A 22,245-nucleotide genomic window follows, 5' to 3' on the forward strand; every position below is an offset into this window, starting at 1 on the left:
AGTGGAGTATGAATGATCCAGGTGCTGAGCTGCTTTGTCCAGGAAAGGGATGCTGTTCATGGCAAAGTGGGGTTGACAGAACAGAAGCCACACCAGGACAGACTGAGCACCCCTGAGCCAGTGGATGGGGACAAGGTCTTGCCCAGGGCCTGAGCCCAAGATTCCCTTAAGCTCTTCCTCTGGGGCTCTCACAATCCTGAGGTCCTTCTCTCCCTGAAGTGTCCACCTCCCAAGGTTCAAGGGCACATGGGCTCTGGAAAGAATCATAGAATATCCTGAGCTGCAAGGGACACACACAGGGATCATTAATTCCAGCTCCTGGCTCACCCAGGACACCCCAGTAATCCCATCCTGTGCCTGGGGTCACTGTCCAAACGCTCCTGGAGCTTTGGCAGCCTTGGGCCCATGACCAAGGAGAGCCTGTTCAGTCCCTCAGCACCCTCTGGGGAATGAACCTTTTCCTGATATCCAGCCTAACCCCACCGCGCCACAGCTTCAGCTGTTCCCTCAGGCGTGGTCATGAGAGAGGATTAAAAACTCCTCCTACCCTTACAAATCACCAAATGGGTAAGATTGGAAATACTTTGTTTCTGTTTCTGTCCATTGCCTCTCATCCCATTACTCAGAAGCACCAAGAACAGCCCAGCTCCATCCTCCTGACACCCACCCTTCAAACATTTCTTTCCATTGGTGGGATCCCCTCTTAGCCTTTTCTTCTCCAGACCAAACAGGCCTGGCTCCCTCAGCCTCTCCTCACCAGAAAGATGCTCCAGGCCTCTGATCATCTTTGTAGTTCCTCAGTTGGGCCCATCCCAAGAACTCCAGGTTTCTCCTGTACTGAGGAATCCAGCATGGGACACAGAGCTCCAGACGTGCCCTCTAGGGCTGCCCCTCCCTCAGAGGTTGGCAAAGCTCTTCCTAAGGCAGCCCAGGCAGCCATTGGTCTTCTTGGCCACAAAGACACATTGCTGACTCTTGGACAACTCTTTGTCCACCACAACCGCCTGGTCCTTCTCTGCAGAGCTACTTTCCAGCAGGTCAGCCCTGAGCCTGGATGGGTGACTGGGCTTATTCCTTAACAGGTTCTTTGAATTGCTTTGGATGGATGGACTGCAGGAGAGCTGTGCATATTCCTGAGAGTTTGGCAAAGGCCTGGGGGGCAGAATGGAGAATAGGGATCATCTCTGCATCTCCCCAGACAGCATCTGTGGGCTGTGGGAGACAACACTCTCATGAGAAAGGTGAGTGGGCAGGTGGATTTGGACACTTGCACCACATGTCAGGTCATGTCAGGCCTTACCTACACACACTCTTGAAAGACATAAGAGCCAAGAGAGGCTTTGAGCACCAGAGAACACTTGAGCACAGAGGAGATTCAGTGCCATAGATCACAAAAGCTGGGAGGCTCAGAAAAGCTGACTTTAGTCATAGGATGGATTGTGGTGGTGCATCTCATGACTACAGTCAGCTTTTTGGCCTTGATCCACATAAGGACTGTACCTCCCTATCCCCTCTGAGAAGCTGAGCAGGAGGAGCTCACAGGGTGGTTGCCCTGTAGAGCAGCTTCTGCCCTCAGAGAGATTAAAGTTTTCTTAATAATAGCCCTTCCCACCTTGGTTATTCTCCAGGTATGCTCTGAAAGGCAGGAACACATGATACGGGAAATCCTGTCTGAACAGTTGTCCCAGAGCCTGAATTGTTGGGGAGAGCTGCTGGAGTTCTGTTTCCAGGGCCCTGGAACGTTCCTCCTTCTTCTTTTCTGTGAAGAAAGAATGATTCCACTGGGTCACTGATGATTCCTCCTTGAGCCGCAGACCAGCTGTCTAACACAAGCATGCCCAAAGGCTCTGATACAATATCCCTGACAGAGGGTCTCTGCTCAGGGCTCTCCTGTGGGTGGGTTTTTCCTTCCTCATTCCCCCTTAGAAATCCTCACCTCACAGCAAGTCCATTTGGCCATGAAAGCACAACCTGGAAATGGTTTTCCCTTTACCCTCACACTTTGAGCAGCAAAGGCCCAAGAAACCCAGAACAAATTTTCGTCCCTTTTCAACATCTCGTTTGTGCTTTCTGTAGCCCAATGAATAAAGAGCTCCTGCTTTGAGAAGTGGGCCACACGCTTCATTCCAAGCCCACAGTGGCTTGAGCCAGCAGGAATTCCAGGGGTTTCCCTGGACCCTTCTGGGCTGCTCCTTCCCCTGGCTTTGCTGACTGCAGCCGCAGCAAGAACAGGACTCAGGTCAGGGAAGGCCGATCTCAGCTGTCCCTGCCCTGGGGCCAGAGGCCGTTCCCAACACACTCTGTGTCCTGCCTGAGCCAGGCCCAGGGGCACAGTCTGGGGCCAGCCCAGCCCACACTGCAGTCGGTGTCCCAGCTGACCCTGACCCTTGCCAGCACCAGCTCCTGCAGGCACAGCTGCTCTCCACAGGCCCTGCGCTCACAGACACATCCAGGCTCTGCTCAGGGGAGCTCCTCTCCCTGCTGATCATCAACAGGGAAACCAGGCTGAGCGCACATGGGCCCCAGCATGGCACCAGGAGTGGGGCAGCAGGAGAAGGGCAGGGGGAAAGGCAGAGTGACAGGGACAGGACTTCAAGGGGGGACCCTTAGCAAGTATCAGGCAGTGAGAGAACTCCCAGCACACAACCCATGCAAAGCTGAGGGACACAACAGGGACTCTGGCCACCTGCACGTGCAGAGAACACTTCAGCATGGAGGTGTTCCAGTGCCATGGATGACAGAAGCTGCTCCCCATGGAAGGACCGTCCCTCCCCACCTCCTCTGAGGAGCTGAGCAGGAGGAGCTCACAGGGTGGTTGCCCTGTAGAGCAGCTTCTGCCCTCAGGTGGATGAAAGTCTGCTTGTCAATGGCCTTGCTCACCTTGGTTCTCCAGGTAACCTCTGATTATCTGAAGCTCATGCTTTGTGGTCTCTGGCCATTTCTGTAAATCTTCTTCCAGAGTTTGAATTCTTTGGGAGAGCTGCTGGAGTTCTGTTTCCAGGGCCCTGGAACGTTCCTCCTTCTTCTTTTCTGTGAAGAAAGAATGATTCCACTGGGTCACTGATGATTCCTCCTTGAGCCGCAGACCAGCTGTCTAACACAAGCATGCCCAAAGGCTCTGATACAATATCCCTGACAGAGGGTCTCTGCTCAGGGCTCTCCTGTGGGTGGGTTTTTCCTTCCTCATTCCCCCTTAGAAATCCTCACCTCACAGCAAGTCCATTTGGCCATGAAAGCACAACCTGGAAATGGTTTTCCCTTTACCCTCACACTTTGAGCAGCAAAGGCCCAAGAAACCCAGAACAAATTTTCGTCCCTTTTCAACATCTCGTTTGTGCTTTCTGTAGCCCAATGAATAAAGAGCTCCTGCTTTGAGAAGTGGGCCACACGCTTCATTCCAAGCCCACAGTGGCTTGAGCCAGCAGGAATTCCAGGGGTTTCCCTGGACCCTTCTGGGCTGCTCCTTCCCCTGGCTTTGCTGACTGCAGCCGCAGCAAGAACAGGACTCAGGTCAGGGAAGGCCGATCTCAGCTGTCCCTGCCCTGGGGCCAGAGGCCATTCCCAACACACTCTGTGTCCTGCCTGAGCCAGGCCCAGGGGCACAGTCTGGGGCCAGCCCAGCCCACACTGCAGTCGGTGTCCCAGCTGACCCTGACCCTTGCCAGCACCAGCTCCTGCAGGCACAGCTGCTCTCCACAGGCCCTGCGCTCACAGACACATCCAGGCTCTGCTCAGGGGAGCTCCTCTCCCTGCTGATCATCAACAGGGAAACCAGGCTGAGCGCACATGGGCCCCAGCATGGCACCAGGAGTGGGGCAGCAGGAGGAGGGCAGTGGGGAAAGGCAGAGTGACAGGGACAGGACTTCAAGGGGGGACCCTTAGCAAGTATCAGGCAGTGAGAGAACTCCCAGCACACAACCCATGCAAAGCTGAGGGACACAACAGGGACTCTGGCCACCTGCACGTGCAGAGAACACTTCAGCATGGAGGTGTTCCAGTGCCATGGATGACAGAAGCTGCTCCCCATGGAAGGACCGTCCCTCCCCATCCCCTCTGAGGAGCTGAGCAGGAGGAGCTCACAGGGTGGCTGCCCTGTAGAGCAGCTTCTGCCCTCAGGTGGATGAAAGTCTGCTTGTCAATGGCCTTGCTCACCTTGGTTCTCCAGGTAACCTCTGATTATCTGAAGCTCATGCTTTGTGGTCTCTGGCCATTTCTGTACATCTTCCTCCAGAGTTTGAATTCTTTGGGAGAGCTGCAGGAGGTGCTTGTTCAACACTGATTCCAGACCCCTTGCAATTTCATTCTCCTTCTCTCCTGTGATGAAAGAATGACATCACTGGGACACTGATGATTCCTCCTTGAGCCGCAGACCAGCTGTCTAACACAAGCATGCCCAAAGGCTCTGATACAATATCCCTGACAGAGGGTCTCTGCTCAGGGCTCTCCTGTGGGTGGGTTTTTCCTTCCTCATTCCCCCTTAGAAATCCTCACCTCACAGCAAGTCCATTTGGCCATGAAAGCACAACCTGGAAATGGTTTTCCCTTTACCCTCACACTTTGAGCAGCAAAGGCCCAAGAAACCCAGAACAAATTTTCGTCCCTTTTCAACATCTCGTTTGTGCTTTCTGTAGCCCAATGAATAAAGAGCTCCTGCTTTGAGAAGTGGGCCACACGCTTCATTCCAAGCCCACAGTGGCTTGAGCCAGCAGGAATTCCAGGGGTTTCCCTGGACCCTTCTGGGCTGCTCCTTCCCCTGGCTTTGCTGACTGCAGCCGCAGCAAGAACAGGACTCAGGTCAGGGAAGGCCGATCTCAGCTGTCCCTGCCCTGGGGCCAGAGGCCATTCCCAACACACTCTGTGTCCTGCCTGAGCCAGGCCCAGGGGCACAGTCTGGGGCCAGCCCAGCCCACACTGCAGTCGGTGTCCCAGCTGACCCTGACCCTTGCCAGCACCAGCTCCTGCAGGCACAGCTGCTCTCCACAGGCCCTGCGCTCACAGACACATCCAGGCTCTGCTCAGGGGAGCTCCTCTCCCTGCTGATCATCAACAGGGAAACCAGGCTGAGCGCACATGGGCCCCAGCATGGCACCAGGAGTGGGGCAGCAGGAGGAGGGCAGTGGGGAAAGGCAGAGTGACAGGGACAGGACTTCAAGGGGGGACCCTTAGCAAGTATCAGGCAGTGAGAGAACTCCCAGCACACAACCCATGCAAAGCTGAGGGACACAACAGGGACTCTGGCCACCTGCACGTGCAGAGAACACTTCAGCATGGAGGTGTTCCAGTGCCATGGATGACAGAAGCTGCTCCCCATGGAAGGACCGTCCCTCCCCATCCCCTCTGAGGAGCTGAGCAGGAGGAGCTCACAGGGTGGTTGCCCTGTAGAGCAGCTTCTGCCCTCAGGTGGATGAAAGTCTGCTTGTCAATGGCCTTGCTCACCTTGGTTCTCCAGGTAACCTCTGATTATCTGAAGCTCATTCTTTGTGGTCTCTGGCCATTTCTGTAAATCTTCTTCCAGAGTTTGAATTCTTTGGGAGAGCTGCAGGAGGTGCTTGTTCAACACTGATTCCAGACCCCTTGCAATTTCATTCTCCTTCTCTCCTGTGATGAAAGAATGACATCACTGGGACACTGATGATTCCTCCTTGAGCCGCAGACCAGCTGTCTAACACAAGCATGCCCAAAGGCTCTGATACAATATCCCTGACAGAGGGTCTCTGCTCAGGGCTCTCCTGTGGGTGGGTTTTTCCTTCCTCATTCCCCCTTAGAAATCCTCACCTCACAGCAAGTCCATTTGGCCATGAAAGCACAACCTGGAAATGGTTTTCTCTTTACCCTCACACTTTGAGCAGCAAAGGCCCAAGAAACCCAGAACAAATTTTCGTCCCTTTTCAACATCTCGTTTGTGCTTTCTGTAGCCCAATGAATAAAGAGCTCCTGCTTTGAGAAGTGGGCCACACGCTTCATTCCAAGCCCACAGTGGCTTGAGCCAGCAGGAATTCCAGGGGTTTCCCTGGACCCTTCTGGGCTGCTCCTTCCCCTGGCTTTGCTGACTGCAGCCGCAGCAAGAACAGGACTCAGGTCAGGGAAGGCCGATCTCAGCTGTCCCTGCCCTGGGGCCAGAGGCCATTCCCAACACACTCTGTGTCCTGCCTGAGCCAGGCCCAGGGGCACAGTCTGGGGCCAGCCCAGCCCACACTGCAGTCGGTGTCCCAGCTGACCCTGACCCTTGCCAGCACCAGCTCCTGCAGGCACAGCTGCTCTCCACAGGCCCTGCGCTCACAGACACATCCAGGCTCTGCTCAGGGGAGCTCCTCTCCCTGCTGATCATCAACAGGGAAACCAGGCTGAGCGCACATGGGCCCCAGCATGGCACCAGGAGTGGGGCAGCAGGAGGAGGGCAGTGGGGAAAGGCAGAGTGACAGGGACAGGACTTCAAGGGGGGACCCTTAGCAAGTATCAGGCAGTGAGAGAACTCCCAGCACACAACCCATGCAAAGCTGAGGGACACAACAGGGACTCTGGCCACCTGCACGTGCAGAGAACACTTCAGCATGGAGGTGTTCCAGTGCCATGGATGACAGAAGCTGCTCCCCATGGAAGGACCGTCCCTCCCCATCCCCTCTGAGGAGCTGAGCAGGAGGAGCTCACAGGGTGGCTGCCCTGTAGAGCAGCTTCTGCCCTCAGGTGGATGAAAGTCTGCTTGTCAATGGCCTTGCTCACCTTGGTTCTTCTCCAGCTCTGCTCTGATTATCTGAAGCTCATTCTTTGTGGACTCCTCTAATTTTTTGAAATTTTCATGCAGAGCTTTTATTTTATTGTTGAGCTCCTGTAAGCCCTCATTCATCATGGAATCCAGGGCCTTGTTGGTTTTCACCCTCTCTCTCTTTCCTGTAGAAAAAGATTGGTGTCACTGGGAAACTGACAGTTCTGCCTTGAGTGGGAGACCACCCATCCTCTCTGAGGGTGCTCATATTCTCTTTCTTGAAGTCTCTTCTTGAGGGTCTTTTCTTATATCTTGCTGCAGGTTGGTTTTTTTCTTCCTCAGTCTGGAGAAAGAATCACTTCAGAGGAATTAAACACTGTGCTCAATGTGCAATCCAGAAATGGATTCTTTTTTGCTTTATTTCTTTTTTCAGAGGGCAAAAAAAAAAAGCTCAAAATTAGTTCCCTCATGTCTTGCCTGTTTACCAATTTGTTTGCTTCAGGCCTCTTTTTCTTTAGATCATCCTTTCTAATTTAGCAGCCTTGGAAAAGAATTCACTCATCCCTGAAAAACAGAGATGTGGAATTCACAGGCTGATGCACCTGTGGGTACCACACACCACTATCCTGGCTTTCAAATCCTTTTCCAACAGGAGTTTGCTGTGGGAAGAAGCCTTGGCCTCCCTACTGTAGTCCCAGTTTTCTTCCTGACATGTTTTTCTCTAACAGCTTTTGCCTGTTGAAAGGAGTCTTGGCACCACTGAGATCCCTTCTAAACATGGGCTTGGAGCTCCTGTGTAGCTGGTGAGGAATACTGGGAGGAGCCCCCTTGCCTCCTCACTGGACCATGGGGGAGAGCCCAGTCCATGCTAAATTCCAAGTGTCCCTTGAGGGAATGACATTCCCCTGCCAGCATCCCAACTGGAAAGAGCAGGGGCAGGAGAGCAGCTGCCCTTAGAATCCAGAGTGTGTGATCTAGCAGGGGCCAGGCTGTGCTGGTCTGTGCTGGGAAAAGCCCACTACAGGGTCATCTCTGGACCCGGGGATCCCAGGGTCCTGGGCATCTGCATGGGGATGGGCAACATAACAAAGGACTGGCTGGAGGCCTTTGGAAATGAGAATTCATGGACAGGTGGGATTGCTTGATCTTTCTGCACTGGGCCCTCATGCATGACAGATGTCTGGATCTCCTTCCTGCTTGGCAGGGTTTAGTTTCCAGGTAGTGTGGGCAAGGACTGGCACTCACCTCCAGAAAGGTCCCTGTAGCTAAGCCCAGGATGAGATTCCTCCTTCAGTGCTCAAAGAAAGGAAATCCCAGAAGGGATGTGCTACGTCTTTGAAATCATTACCAACTGTGAGGAACACTCCCTGATAGAGTAGGATGTATCTCTGGTTAAAGAAGGCCACCCCTCTGACCAAACTGATCCCATCCCAAAGGCCAGGCCTTCTGCTGTGCTCTGGAAGGGGTTCTGCAGGCAACATGCTCAGGGGAGAGACCTCCACTGGCCTCATTTCTGTCAGGGATAACACATCCCATCCCATCCCATCCCATCCCATCCCATCCCATCCCATCCCATCCCATCCCATCCCATCCCATGGGTTCCCAAGGATGGCCACAGACAAGAGCAATGAGATCCAGCACACTTACTTATTTCCTTGCGTATCATTGCTACACCTTCCGGAATGAGAGAGAGAGCAACCATAGGTGCTGGACATCAGGTACATATGAAAATAAAATCAAAAATTAAAACAGGACATTTAACAAGGATCTTTCCCTAAGGTATTCCAGGACTGCACTGAGCAGGTTCTGGGACAGAACACATCCCACAGCTGGCCCAGGAGCCACTCCTGTGAACCAGGAGCCCCACAGCAGGGCTGTGGGGGTTCCTGACCCTCGGGGCCCAATGAGGCTCTCCTGGGCCAGGGAGCTGCCTCAGCTGCCACAGCACTCAGGCACCACACAGCTGCCTCAGTCCCAACAGAGCACAGCCACCCACGAGAGCGTGAGACTTCTCTGCCTCACAGTCCGGGAGTGGAGAAGGACCTCCCAGGTCCCTTCTGTGTCCCTTGGCACATTCATTTCAGCCCTGACCATCAAAGCCCTTGCTCAGCAACACCCCCTGCTAGAGGAGGATGTGTCTCTGGTTAAATAAAGTCACCCTTCTGACCAAACTGCTCCCACCCCAAAGGCCAGGCCTTCTGCTGTGCTCTGGAAGGGGTTCTGCAGGCAGCATGCTCAGGGGAGAGACCTTCACTGGCCTCACTTCTCTCAGGGATAACACATCCCATCCCATCCCAAGGGTTCCCAAGTATGGCCACAGACAAGAGCAATGGGATCCAGCACACTTACCTGATGCTTTGAACATGTTTGCTGCAGCTTTCAGAGCCATAGAGACAGCAAACGCTGCGACTGGACATCAGGTACATATGAAAATAAAATCAAAAAGAAAAACAGGATATTTAACAAGGACCTTTCCCTAAGGTATTCCAGGACTGCACTGAGCAGGTTCTGGGACAGAACACATCCCACAGCTGGCCCAGGAGCCACTCCTGTGAACCAGGAGCCCCACAGCAGGGCTGTGGGGGTTCCTGACCCCCGGGACCCACTGAGGCTCTCCTGGGCCAGGGAGCTGCCTCAGCTGCCACAGCACTCAGGCACCACACAGGTGCCTCAGTCCCACCAGAGCACAGCCACCCACGAGAGCGTGAGACTTCTCTGCCTCACAGTCCGGGAGTGGAGAAGGACCTCCCAGGTCCCTTCTGTGTCCCTTGGCACATTCATTTCAGCCCTGACCATCAAAGCCCTTGCTCAGCAACACCCCCTGCTAGAGGAGGATGTGTCTCTGGTTAAATAAAGTCACCCTTCTGACCAAACTGATCCCCCCCTAAAGGCCAGGCCTTCTGCTGTGCTCTGGAAGGGGTTCTGCAGGCAGCGTGCTCAGGGGAGACACCTTCACTGGCCTCACTTCTCTCAGGGATAACTCCTCTCATGGATAATAATCCCATCCCAAGGGTTCCCAAGTATGGCCACAGACAAGAGCAAAGGGGAATGGGATCCATGAGTCCACACTTGCTGATGGACTCAAATTGGCCTCCTTGGACATGCTGCCATTACTTCCTTCTTTTTTCTTTTTTTTTTTTTTTTTTTTTTTTTTTGTGGCCATTAGGTTCATATGAGAAGAAAACAAAAAAATGAAAAAAAAAAAAAAGAAGCTTCACTATGGTATTTCCCTAAGGATTTAAAAAATGCACTTAAGAGCTTTTGTGGGATACATATATACTCTTATACTCAAACCCCTGGTCTACTCAGGGTTTTTTAATTTACTTATTTTCCCTTCCATCACTGTCCAAACAGAATACAGCTCTTACCAAGATATTCAGTCCTTGTTTCTTGTCTCCTGTATCCTTTTCTCTAGGTTCACTCTGCAATGCAAGGGAAAAGAATGGCAAAATCTCTGTGGTGAGCACAGCACTAGAGAAGATAACGCAGTTGATAAGATGTTCTGTTGTACTCTCAGCTGATCCCTAACTCATCTGCCCTGGAGCTCTGAGAATTCTCAGACATCATCTTGGTCAAAATTAAGAGCTTTTGCTTTTGCAGAGTGCCGAACCTGGTGTTCAGCCCCAGCCACAATTTTCCACAAAGGAAAGGGACCATTTTCCATTCCTTCCAACTCAAATCCTGGAGTTTATCCTGACCAGCTATGAAGAAATCTATGGAGAAAGGACAAGTGACCTTGGCTGGCTGCCAGATGCCCACCCAAACTTCTCTCACTCCCCCTCCTCGACTGGACAGGAGGAAAAATTTGACTGAAGAGCTCACACACAGCCTGGGACATCCCTCACCAGTTGCCATCATGGGTAAACCAGACTCGACTTGGGGACCATTGCTTTGCTTTCTCAGCAATTCCCAACAGAGCAGCAAGCCGAGTAACAAACACAAAACTGAAACCACCCCACTCTCACTCTCCCTCCTCCTGGTTGTGAACACACCTGGTGCAGGTGGCTGGGGCAGCTGCAGTGCCAGATGAAAGCTGAGCTCCAGGTGGGAGCCTGAGACAAGAGCTTGTGAACTGCCAACAAAGCACAACAGAGGGCACCAAGAGTGGTGACACAGCTGGGGAAGGGACACTGAGAGACCCAGCAGGAGCCGAGGGCCTGGGAGGAAGAGCCAGGTTTGAGCCTTGGTATGCAGACAGTGAGGGGATAAAACCAAGGGATTCCCTTGTTGGGGGTCTCTCCTCAGAGGCACCAGCTCAGGCTGTTCCTGTGTTACTCCACTGGGAATAAATGGCTTTATGGAATCAGACATCTGAGACTCTGCTCTGGGAACCCTGGGCTGGAACCAGGGAGGACACAGGGGCTGAGTGTGGGGAGTCCAGCAGGGCCCACTGGGGCACTGGAGCCACTGCTGTGAAGAGGCTCTGGTCCCAGCACTGAACACCTCTGGTGGCTGGAGGATGATGGCCAGAGAGCCTCGGGAAGGGTCAGATGGCGAAGTTTCCTAAATATCCTCTTCTGCACAGCTGGCTGCAGAAAGCAGGGCCCTGCTGACCCTTCCAACAAAGCCGCCTGTCCCTTCTGAGCACATCCATCCAGAGCAGCAATAATGAGATGAAAGCAGAAACAGGGACTGCTCAGGAGTGAGGAAAGGTCTGCTCAGGGCACAGCTCGCTGCTGTGCTCTGCTTCCCTCTCCTTCTTGCACTCCATTTCCCTGGGCTGCCTGCTCATTGTGACTTTCTGTTTTCTTTGCCCAGGGCCACGTTCCAGAGAAGGAGCAGGACCTGGGGTGAACTAAGGAAGCCCTTGCCAAAAGCTGCTGCATGTCCAGAAAGCTTTCCTGGTGTTCTAGGGGAGGATAGACCTGGGTGAGGAAAAGAGATTCACTGAGGATTAGAAATAGAGAAATGCCAGCAGGGACCCAAGAGAAGTCACAGCCCCAGGGCCCATGGCTGGCCCACGGGTCTAACTGAAGGTGAGACAGGAGATGCCAGGGGTGCTTTCCGAGGATTGAACCCTGCTCTATCTCCTCCCACTACCCTTCCTGTTTTGCTCTGGTCTGAAAGGAGGGAAAGCATATAAATGGCATAAAATGCTCAGAGTTTGAGGGGTTTTCTCCTGAAAGCAGAGGAATAGTGTGATGGCTTCTCAAACAGTAACAGTGAGTAGATGATGTGCACGTGGAGCTGTCCTGGATGTGCCTCTGCTATTGATAAGTGATGAACACAGACTTAACCTCAGATCACTCATGGAAAGACGGTTGTGCTTCCAGGGATGGGTCACCCCACTTCTCAGAGTGAAATTATTCTAAATTATTCTCTCTGTCTCTCTCTCATATTTAGAAAGAGCCCTGACAACTGCTTTAGACAGGAGAGTTATTTTAGGCAGGGCTAGATCTGCAATCCTGAGCCAAAGCTGAAGCTTTGAGGGAGAAAAAGAAAATGAAGGAGGAAAGATGTAAGAGGGGAGGAGAAGGAAAAAGAAAATGGGGGGGAGGGGGCGGGGAGAGAGGAGAAAGGAAAAAAAACCCAACAGAAATAAAAACATTTCTCTCTTCTGCATTGTCAGTGATGCCTCTGTTGCCCAGAGACCAACAGAGTCTGGTCTACCAACAGAGGCCAAATAAATTAGACATTTTGAATTATGCACTGAGTCTAATACAACATTAATACCAGTATTTGAGTTAAATCCAGGAGCATTGTATGAGTGGTGGTGAAATCTCATTATGCTTTGTCTGGAGTGCTAAGGTGAGCTATTGTTTTGATTTTTATATTTTATATTATTAAGTTTTACTCACTCCATGAAATAATTATTTATTATATATTCAAACTAAAATTTTTTCTGATCAGCCAAGATCAAAGAAACAAACAACTGGCCATAATGTATTCATGGCATCCAGGCTGGGCCTAATCAACATGCTGCTTTTTACTTTTCTCCCATTTAATGTGTAGCAAGAGTCATGGCAACAATTTTTGCTATTGAACAAAAATAACATTAAATAAATAAGTAAGGCCTGAGTTGACTTTTTCTTTTTTTTTAATTTGTAGGAATGAATTAGGAACTGGATTAGTCTCTGCAGACTGTGGGCGGGAAGGGACAATGAACTTTGAATGGGAATTCTATGAAATATTAACTTTGTGGTCTCCCTCAACCCTTCTTGACTGGTCCCCACCCTCTGCAGCACAGCTGGGTCTTGATGAGGCAAAGACACTGAAAGCCCTGGGGGCCCTGGAGGGCAGCAGGGCTCCTTCAAACCTCAGCAAAGGCCAGTGAAGGCCCCAGGATGGTCCCAGGAGCAGCGTGGTTTTCCCACTCAATTCTCTGGCAGAACTGGACACAGCACTTGAGGGCCCTCAGCAGTGCCCGGCCCAGGGACGGTCACTGCCCGGGAAGCCTTGTGAGGAGGGGCTGTCACAGCTGTGTATTGCCAGCAGGGATTCCACTGGCCTTGCCCAGGGGGGCGGCTGCAGACTGTACACATCACTCTGCTGCAGACACTTCTGTTTGGGCACGCTTCTGTGGTTGGTTTTGTTGATGCAGACACTGATATTCTTAAGGAAATCCCACCGGCCCTGGAAGGGCAGCTGGAGGATTGCACCTCAGCGACCTCCAGGGCAGTGGTTCCTGAGTGCCACAGCCCCGCTGCAGCTGGGCAGGTGTGCTGTCAATGTGCTGGGCAGGGGTTCAGCCCTTCCCCTGGCTGTGCCCCTGCTCACACAGCCCCGGTGCTGTTGCCTTGCTTTGCCGCTGGCTCCTGTGCTCGACCTGCCATGTGCTGCCTTTTCACCCTGGAGCCCGGTCAGTTCAGCCGAGAGCCTCAGGAGACGAGAGCTCTACTCCTGGCTCTTGGAGAGACATTCCTGCCCCCGATCAGATGTCACGATAGGCATTTACGGGAAATCAGTGTCAAACCGAGAAAGGAGGGGCTGGGGGGGAGGGAGGAGCCCGTGGGGGTGGGAACCCCCCAGAGCTGCTGCCCCTGCCACCACCTGGCTCAGCCCATCAAAGTCTTCTCCTCTGGAGCCCCAGCTCTGTGCTCTGCTGCTGCCTCAGTCCCTGCCCTTGGTGCCTGGACCCCACGATCTCCTGGCTGTGACAGCCCCGGCTGGCACTGATGAGCACATCCCTGACCAGCCCTTCCTTGTGGGGCAGGACCAGGTCCCCGTGAGCATCCCCCTGTTCACCCACCAGGCAGCTCTGCTGAGCCATCGCTCCCAGATCCCCCGCGCTGCTGGAGCCCTTTGCTTTGCCTGGCCATGAATGCCAGGGCAATTGTCATTCCCATGGGAACCTGCTCACCGGCCTGGAGACCCCCCCAGGCTGCCCCCAGAGCTCTCTGCCAACTCTCCCTGATGATCAAGGCGTTTCTAAACTGCCAAGACAGTGTCCCCCCTTTCTGACCCCTCCACTGCTCACTCACACAAGTCAGCTTAGCCCTTGCCCATCCTGTTGAGGATCTCCAGGTACCCCAGTTGCTCTTCACACCTCCCATCCTCATCCTCCCTGACACTCCTCTGGCAGAGCCTCTCCTTCCACTGCATTCCACCAGCACTCAGGCACAACCTTCCAAGCCAGCTAGGCATGGGTTTGGCCCCGAAAAAAATTATGTAGCCAGCTTTTGAGATCAAAACCAGCAACTTTGGGTTCTCAGGGGTTCAGAAACTTCCATTCAGGAGCATTTGAGCTAAGAAACTGCACATTTGGGAGCTTTGGGACTCAGTGGTTTAGGGAACTTTGGGGTCCCAAACACCAATTTTGAGAGAGCCCAAGCCCAAACTTTAGGCAGCATTGGGGCTGAGAAACACCTGTTTAGGGAACATTTGGCTCAAAACCACTGATTTGGGAAACTTCTGGCCTCAGAAAGTCTCCTCTAAGCAGCTTTTCAGCTCAAAATTCCAATTTAGGCAGCTCTTGGGCTCAGAAGCACATGCTTAAGGAACTGCAGTACACAACAAGGGATCTCGGGAAGCTTTGCGGGTCAGGAGAAGCAACTTGGGGAGCTTCAGGGCTCAGAAACACCAACTGAATGAGCTTTGGGGCTCAGAAAAAAATCAGTGTCCAGAGACTTGGGGCTCAAAAGCAGCAATTTAGCAGACTTTGGGGCTCAGTAATACCTTTACAGGGAGCATTTGGCCTCCAAAATTGGCATTTGGGGAATTTCACAGCTGAGAATACAGGAGCTTCAGAAGCACTGAAGCTCAGAAACAGCCACCTGGAGAGTTTTTGGGATCTGAAACAGCATTTGGGTTCAGAAATACTGATTTAGGGAGCACTGGAGCTCTTAAACACCAGTTTAGGGATACAGAGGCTTATGAAACCCTGATTTGGGAGTTCAAGGCTGAGAAAAAACATGTTGGGAGATTTGGGAATCAGGGAGAGTGATTTGGGGATATTTTCAGAGCAGAAAGAACAATTTAGAGAGCTTCTGGGCTCCAAAGAACCAATTTAAGCCGATTTTGGTCTCTGTGGTCCCTATTTAGGGAGCTTTGGAGCTCCAAAACAGCGACTTAGGGAGCTTTTGAGCTGAGAAACATCAATTTCGGGAGCAGAAGGAGCAAGCCGTGGGGAAACACGGGAGCAAGGGGCTGGCGCTTACCTGGGACCGGGCTGGGAAGAAGCAGCTCCGCGCTGGGGGCGAGCACCGGTTATAAACCGGGTATATATCTCAGCCTGCCCGCTCCCGTTCCCACCCCCACGGGCTCCTTCTCCCCCGACCCCGCCCTCCAGTAAAACCTTTCCCGGTTTCGGACTGATTTCCCGTAAATGCCTGGAAACTGAAAGCGAAAATGCTCCGATAGGGAAGCGGCTCCTTGGCTCGGTGGGGGGAAATGGGCGCAGCCAGCGGCCCCTCCCTGCTCTTGGAGCCTCCCGGGGACACCGGGAATGCACCGGGAGCGCGCCGGGAATGCACCGGGAGCGCACCGGGAGCGCACCGGGAGCGCACCGGGAGCGCTGGGAGTGAACCCCGCGGGCTGATGGCACCCAAGGCACAGGGCTCGAGTTAGGGGTGTCAGGGCTCTGGAACACTGATTTTGGGAACTTCGTGGCTTAGAAACCCCTATTTCAGCAGCTTCGGGGCTAGAACGGTGATTTCAGGAGCTTTGGAGCTGAAAAGGAGCAATTTGGGGGGCTTTGGGGCTCCTGAACACTGATTTTGAGAGGTTTTTGGCTCAGAAAAAAAATTATTAGGGAGCGCCGAGTCATAAAGAAAGCAATGTAGGGCTATTTTTAGCTCAGAAACAGCAATTTAGAGATATTTTGGGCTCAGAAACACCACCCATTTAAGGATATTCTGGTGTCTGAAGCACCAGTTTAGGGAGCTGAGAAACACTCATTTAGGGAGGATGACTGTGAGATACAAAGCTGTGTTTCGTGTCAGGTACACACAGGCAGCGTGTGTGCTTGTGATTGTGATATGTGTGGAAACTGATCATGGGACAATTAAAGGATGAATTCCAAAAAAAATAACTGAGGGAGTAAAGCATGGAAGAAGGCCTTTGAACGCATCCTTTGTTTGCAATTAACTTTTATAGCATCTGAATTAAAGCTTTAAGGATGTTGCTGCTGGACAGGAACTTTCTGCACGTAGCTAAGCATTAAACAGCTTTGCAATAATAACCTTTTGAAGTATAATTTTAGAATATTGCTTGTAGTAAGGAGCTTTGAAAATATAAGTTTAGAATATATGTAAAGGAAACATGCTTATCTCAACACCTTAACAAAACAGTAAAAAGCAGCTTGAGAAAGGAAGATGAACATCAACCCAAGGATTGATGGCTTCGACCAAGGGAAGCTGGACATCACTGCTATGAGATTTATAGTCCTTGCAATTAAAAGGTGGGCCCACATCTGGAGTCTGGACCGCACCAGCTGGAAGACCTCTTTCTTCTTTCAGAAGTCGGACCCCACCATCTGGGAATACTCCTTTCTGGAATACATCCTGAGAAAAACTAACTCACAATAGTGTATAGAATTGTGACGTAAAAATCGGGAATAGAAACTGCTGAAAAAAGCTTATGTGCACGCCTATAAATATCTGTACGCCCCAACCATCGGTGTGCAGTTGGAGGGAAAACTTCCCCCACTGTACCCAGCGCTGTTTTGCTCATACTTTACCACATTAATTAATAAATTGATTGCTGCTTGAATATTGGCCTAGTCAAGCTTCTTATTTATAACATGACTTGGGCTCAGAAACATCAAATTAAAGAGTTGTTGACCTCCCAAATAAAAGACCTGTTTAGGGAGGGTTTTGCTCACAAGGGCTTGAATACAAGTCTTCCAGTAGGAGGCCAGGCAGACTGACTATACCCCAAACCCACCGCGGCAAGTGCTGTGTGCCTGTGGCGGTGGGAACAACGGCTGGACGACTGCAGACAGACCCTGTGTCCCCTGTCACTGCCTGGGACACTGTCCTGAGCTTGCAAAATGAGCGTTATGGGCTCACGGTGCCCCGTGAAAGGATTTAATCAGACAATGGTACTCGTTGCCAAAACAGCCTTACAGACACCTGGCCAAGAAGCAGGCCTTGAGTGGATTTATGACATCCCCTCCGATGGACCAGCCTCCGGAAAGACGGAATGATGGAATGGAATGGTGAAGAGGACAGCGAGCAATGGGTCCTTTCGGGACTACAGCTCCCATCGTGCACCGCGGCACCCACTGAGCGTCACTGCAGCCGAGACTTCATCTCCCGTGATGCTCTGCGCACCGCAGAGCGTCTTTATAGCCGGGCCTCCATGTCCAATCTGCCCCGCGATCCCAGAGCCCCGACATAGCGCAGTTCCGGCCGTACAAGTCCTGTCGTGTTCCGCGCCCCAAAGGGACCCATAACGGCTCCCCAGGTGCCCCCAAGGGCTTTCCGACACCATAGTGTCCCCGCAGGTGCCCACTGAGGACCCGAAGTGTCCGCTCGCACCCACAATTGCCTCCCCGGACCCCTAAGTGCGGCAGTGAGGCTACTTCAGCTCCCATCATGCTCCGCGGCGCTCATGGAGTTTCAGTGCAGCCGGGACTTCATTTCCCGTCACCCCCCGCGCCCCGCAGGCCGCCATTATCGCTCCACCTTCACCCCCCGCGCCCCAGCGAGCCCCGTTAGAGCCCCCCAGGGGCCCGCCCGGACCCCGAAGGGTCTCAGATTCCGCTCCCTGACATCCAAGGACCCCTCTGCACCCGCAAGTGGTCCCCTGGACCCCGAACTGTCCCTCAGAATCCCTAAGTGTCCCCCCCCCATTTCCCAACCGGCTCCCCCGAGTGTCCTCCCGACCCTGAAGTTCTCTCTGAATTCCCTCCCCAGACACAAAACTGCCCAAATGTGCCCCAGAATTATCTCCGTGTACGCCCAAGTGCCCCCTTGAACGATGTGTGAGAAAAAGATTATTAGAAAGACTACAAAGGGACTGAACATAGGGCAAATTAGCATAAAGAGGGAGAAATCTATAACCAAGAGAGGTTAATTAGTGAATGAAAGGGAATTGTGATACTTAGAACCAATGAACATTAATTTTATCAGTTGCTAAATACGTACAGATTTTTGATGTAAATATAAAATTAGGTAATGAAAATGAAACGATTACTACAAATAAGAAATAAATACAACAAATACATTTCATTAATACTAAAAATAAATAATAAAATACATTAATTTTTTTTCTATTTTGTGATGTAAGTCCCAGGTGGATGATGTCAGACATGGTGAGGCTGGGGATGAGGAGCAGGTTGTCCAAACAGGGTCAGCCTGCAAGGGTCTCATTCTTCTCTGTGCCCAGACCTCCTAAGGAGACATTCAGCATCAAGATCACATGGGGAAAGCTTCAGTCAACTTTTCTCTGAACTGAAAAATTAAAAAAATACTTCTGTGATTAAAAAGGTAAAAATCATGAGGTGCACTTTGAAATCTTCCTCCTGAACAGAACTCCAAACTGACTCCAATCACCGCACAAGCCCTGGAGCCTTGAAGACAATGGAAGGGAGACAAAGAGCCCCCGAGGGCTTTCTGTATTTTCATGGTCCCCACGGTGGATTTGGGGCTGAGTCCAGGAGCCTCAGGCACTGAGAGAAGGCTGAAGAAGCTGCTCAAGGCGTCAGCAGCAGAACTCCAAGGCCCTTGGAGCACCCCTGGGCCCCAGGGAGGGCAGGGAGTGCCAAAGGCTCCCCAGGGACTGGTGGGAGCAGATCCTCGAGGCCAGGACTGCAGGGAGCCCAAGGCTCTGAGCAGGGAACTGCAAAGCTGAGCAGGGCCTGGGCTGGCTGGGGGAAGCAGAAAGGCCAAGCCCTGAGCCCAGCCTGGGCCAGCAGGGCCTGTCCCTCACGGGGGGCTCGGGGCTGCTCGTGGGGCAGGGGATGTGAGGGGCAGCAAGGACAAATGTCACAAACCAGTGTGACACTGCAGATCCTCATGGAACCCCAGGGGCCAGTGTGGCACTGTGGAAGTTGTGGAACCAAGGGATCATTGTGGCACTGTTGGGCCCATGGAACCCAGGGGCCAGTGTGGCACTGTGGAAGTTGTGGAACCAAGGGATCATTGTGGCACTGTTGGGGCCATGGAACCCAGGGGCCAGTGTGACAATGTGGGGCCTCATGGACACAAGAGGCCATTGTGAGCCTGCGGGGCTGTAACACCCCTGAACACTGAAATGCTGGGGGCAACCAAAGGTTCTTGACTCGAGTTTGGTGCACAGGAGAAACACCAACCAGGTATTCTCAACATGGACAGATGCAAAGAATATTCTTGGTAGGAAGGGACCCACGAGGATGATCAAGTCCAGCTCTTGAGTGAATGGCCCACACAGGGACTGAACCCACAGCCTCGGTGACACCAGCACCATGCTCTCACCAACTGAGCTAAGAGGTCAAAATGACACAAGATTTTACTGGCAAAATATAGACAATCAAGGAACTGTAGCAATAGGATTTAATACAACATCCACTTCTATGGAGGCCCAGGGGCCTGCAATTCGTGTTTCAATCCCCCAGCCATGGAGGGCTAGCATGAAGCGAAACCACAAACCCCAGAGTGAGGGTGAAAAAGATGCCTCTCCCATAGGTCTTTGCAAACACTTGTAGATTTATGTAAGGTAATGACAGTCCAGTGGCCCCGTGGCCTGATTACCCGAGTTGAGCCTTTATCTCCCATATCCGGTTAACCCCTGGAATGTTCTCTTCTCCCCATGCTCCCATTGGCCCCATTTTGGTGCATTCCCCCGCCCCTGTTGCCCTGTTGGTTGACCCTGCCCTTATTCCTGCCTCTGCACCATTTTCTCCTGTATCCATTGGGCTCTGCCCTCCGGCTCACTGTTGTCTTCGTCCCTGAACCCTCTTCAGCACCGTACCCCACTCCTGTCTCTCCATAAACCCAGTTGCTGGAGATCACATGAAGACCCATCCCTGCCTCTTCCTGTCAGCATCATTTTTAGTAGCAGGCTCCGGGCTTGGAAACGCAGGACACTCCAGGAACAGTGGCAGCTCCTGTGCTGCTACACACTTCAACAGAAAATACTTTCCATGGCATTAACTTCATTAACACAGCCCATCTAACCTGGAAACCTTTAAACCCTTAAGATGTGAAGTTACCCAAAAGTGCTCCAGGTAAAAAGGATTTAAAGGTGAAGAAAGAAAGAGAGACAGGAAGACAGAAGAGATACAGAAAGACACAGGTTTGGCTGTAACTGCCAGGGGTGCAGCGCAGGCGAGCCACAAACCCCAAACCAAGGCAGGGCCCAGGCCACGGGCTGAGCGCGGCTCCGCCCGGGACTCTATGGGCCCGCCCCTTAGGCAGGACTGCTGGCTGCTTGGCCAATCAGAGTCAGGGCTGGTACCAACCCTGCTGTGTGATTGGTTGGCAGATTGGCCAATCAGACCTGGGTTAACCTGCCCATGGGGTGGGATTGATTGGCCAATCAGAGCTGGGTTAGCACCGCCCCTGCAGTGTGATTGACAGCTCTGCCAATCAGAGATGGTTAGCACCGCCCCTGCAGTGTGATTGACAGCTCTGCCAATCAGAGATGGTTAGCACCGCCCCTGCAGTGTGATTGACAGCTCTGCCAATCAGAGCTGGTTAGCACCGCCCCTGCAGTGTGATTGACAGCTCTGCCAATCAGAGATGGTTAGCACCGCCCCTGTAGTGTGATTGACAGCTCTGCCAGGCCAGGGCCGGGGGCGGGGCTCTGCCCACCACAAACCAAGGCCTGATGCACCCCGGCCCCACACGGGCATGGCGAGCATCCCAAGGTGTCTGGGGACATGGATCTCATCCGGCCTCTGACAGCCACCACGATGACACTGGGGAACCTCATGGAGCCATGGGTCAGTTGTGACAATGCGGGTCTAGGGACACCACGGTGACACTGGGAACCTCATGGAGCCATGGGTCAGTTGTGACAATGCAGTCCAAGGACACCGTGATGACACTGGGAACCTCATGGAGCCATGGGGCCATTGTGACACTGTGGTGCCTCATGGAATCAAGGAGACCATTGTGACACACGGGGGCCCCAAGGAACCAAGGGACCATGGTGACCCTGGGGAGCCCGTCGTGTCACGGAGGAGCCAGTGTGACACAGCGAGGGCACATGGAGCCAAGGGGCCATTGTGACACATCAGGGCTTTGTGGAACCATGAAGCCATGGTGACATTGCAAGGCTTCATAGAAGCACAGAGCTGCTGTGACAGTACAGAAGCAAGGGGAACATTGTGACACTCCAGGGCCTCATGGAACCAAGGAGACCATTGGGGCACCATGGGGCTCCACAAATCCAAGGGAGCATGGAACAGGTCTGTCTGTCTGGACCTCCTGGGGCCCAGGAGTGCTCTGGCTGACCTTTGCATGTCGAGGGCTGCTTCTCATCTGCCCCTGAAGCACTGGGGCTCTGGGCTCTCCTTCCTATGGGAGAGAACTGTCCTGCTCCTCCAGGCACCCATGGCCAAAACTGGGATTCCTTCTCCAAATTTCCTAATAGGCAAAGATTGTTCCCAGACAAAAGCTGTCAGGACTGACAAGTCTGGCTGGCCTTGGCTTCCTGAGTGTTGCGTTGTGTTCTGTAAATTCTGATAAGGTGTATGTTGTAATTTGGGTTGTCCCACTTTCCCCCCTTTTCTCTGGGTTATTGTGGTTCCACTCAGGTTGTCTCCTCCTGCCCGGCTTCTGTCAATTTGCTGTCTCCCCCCAGTTACCCCAGGTACACGTGTATCCCTTGCTATGTTCCCTCCCCAGTAGCCTGTCCATCACTCAGTGACCCATCCTCTCCATCCAGAAACTTCTTCCTGGGGCATCGAGTGATTGGTTCAGGAGCCGGGGCAGCCCCTCCCCAGGTTACTTCTCATAGGTTCTCCAATGGTGTCGTTCTTCCTTTTTCCACTCCCCCCGTTTTGCTATTGAGTGGAGGGTTGGCTCCACCCAGTTCTCCACCTGCCTTTATAAGTTGTTGTCAGCCCTTTCCCAGGCTCTTTGACACTTGGGATTCCCTGGGTTTGTCTTCCCAACAATAAACCCAGTTGCACCCACAGTTGGAGAGCGCTTCTTCTCTTCTGCCTTCGCAGCCCA

At 52.7% G+C, this 22,245-nt stretch overlaps 3 protein-coding genes across 13 annotated transcripts in view; 1 reads left to right on the forward strand and 2 right to left on the reverse strand.

Annotated features, from left to right (window-relative positions):
• Window positions 1-15,394, reverse strand: part of LOC119696494 (golgin subfamily A member 5-like) — a 33,530-nt gene extending 18,136 nt beyond the window's left edge. For 4 of the 11 annotated variants that reach the window (XR_005255603.1, XM_038126236.1, XM_038126229.1 and 1 more), the window contains exons 1-9: window positions 15,301-15,394; window positions 10,072-10,125; window positions 9,053-9,112; window positions 8,351-8,410; window positions 6,721-6,888; window positions 5,437-5,598; window positions 4,153-4,314; window positions 2,881-3,030; window positions 1,613-1,759 (exon numbers count right to left, since the gene is read on the reverse strand). Coding sequence is in view for 10 of the 11 variants with exons in the window: in XM_038126236.1 (XP_037982164.1) it covers window positions 1,613-1,759; window positions 2,881-3,030; window positions 4,153-4,314; window positions 5,437-5,598; window positions 6,721-6,888; window positions 8,351-8,410; window positions 9,053-9,092 (889 nt within the window). In the remaining variant the exon portion in view is untranslated. Of the gene's footprint in view, window positions 1-1,048; window positions 1,153-1,612; window positions 1,760-2,880; window positions 3,031-4,152; window positions 4,315-5,436; window positions 5,599-6,720; window positions 8,071-8,350; window positions 8,411-9,052; window positions 9,113-10,071; window positions 10,126-10,695; window positions 12,243-15,300 lie in introns of those variants that run through there. The other 7 variants (XM_038126232.1, XM_038126231.1, XM_038126239.1 and 4 more) reach the window with 7 other exon arrangements.
• LOC119696487 overlaps window positions 1-22,245 on the reverse strand; it is a 1,710,157-nt gene that overhangs the window by 620,142 nt on the left and 1,067,770 nt on the right.
• LOC119696488 overlaps window positions 1-22,245 on the forward strand; it is a 1,499,846-nt gene that overhangs the window by 592,722 nt on the left and 884,879 nt on the right.

Source organism: Motacilla alba, unplaced genomic scaffold (assembly GCF_015832195.1).
Source record: "Motacilla alba alba isolate MOTALB_02 unplaced genomic scaffold, Motacilla_alba_V1.0_pri HiC_scaffold_31, whole genome shotgun sequence".
Taxonomy (NCBI): Eukaryota; Metazoa; Chordata; class Aves; order Passeriformes; family Motacillidae; genus Motacilla; species Motacilla alba.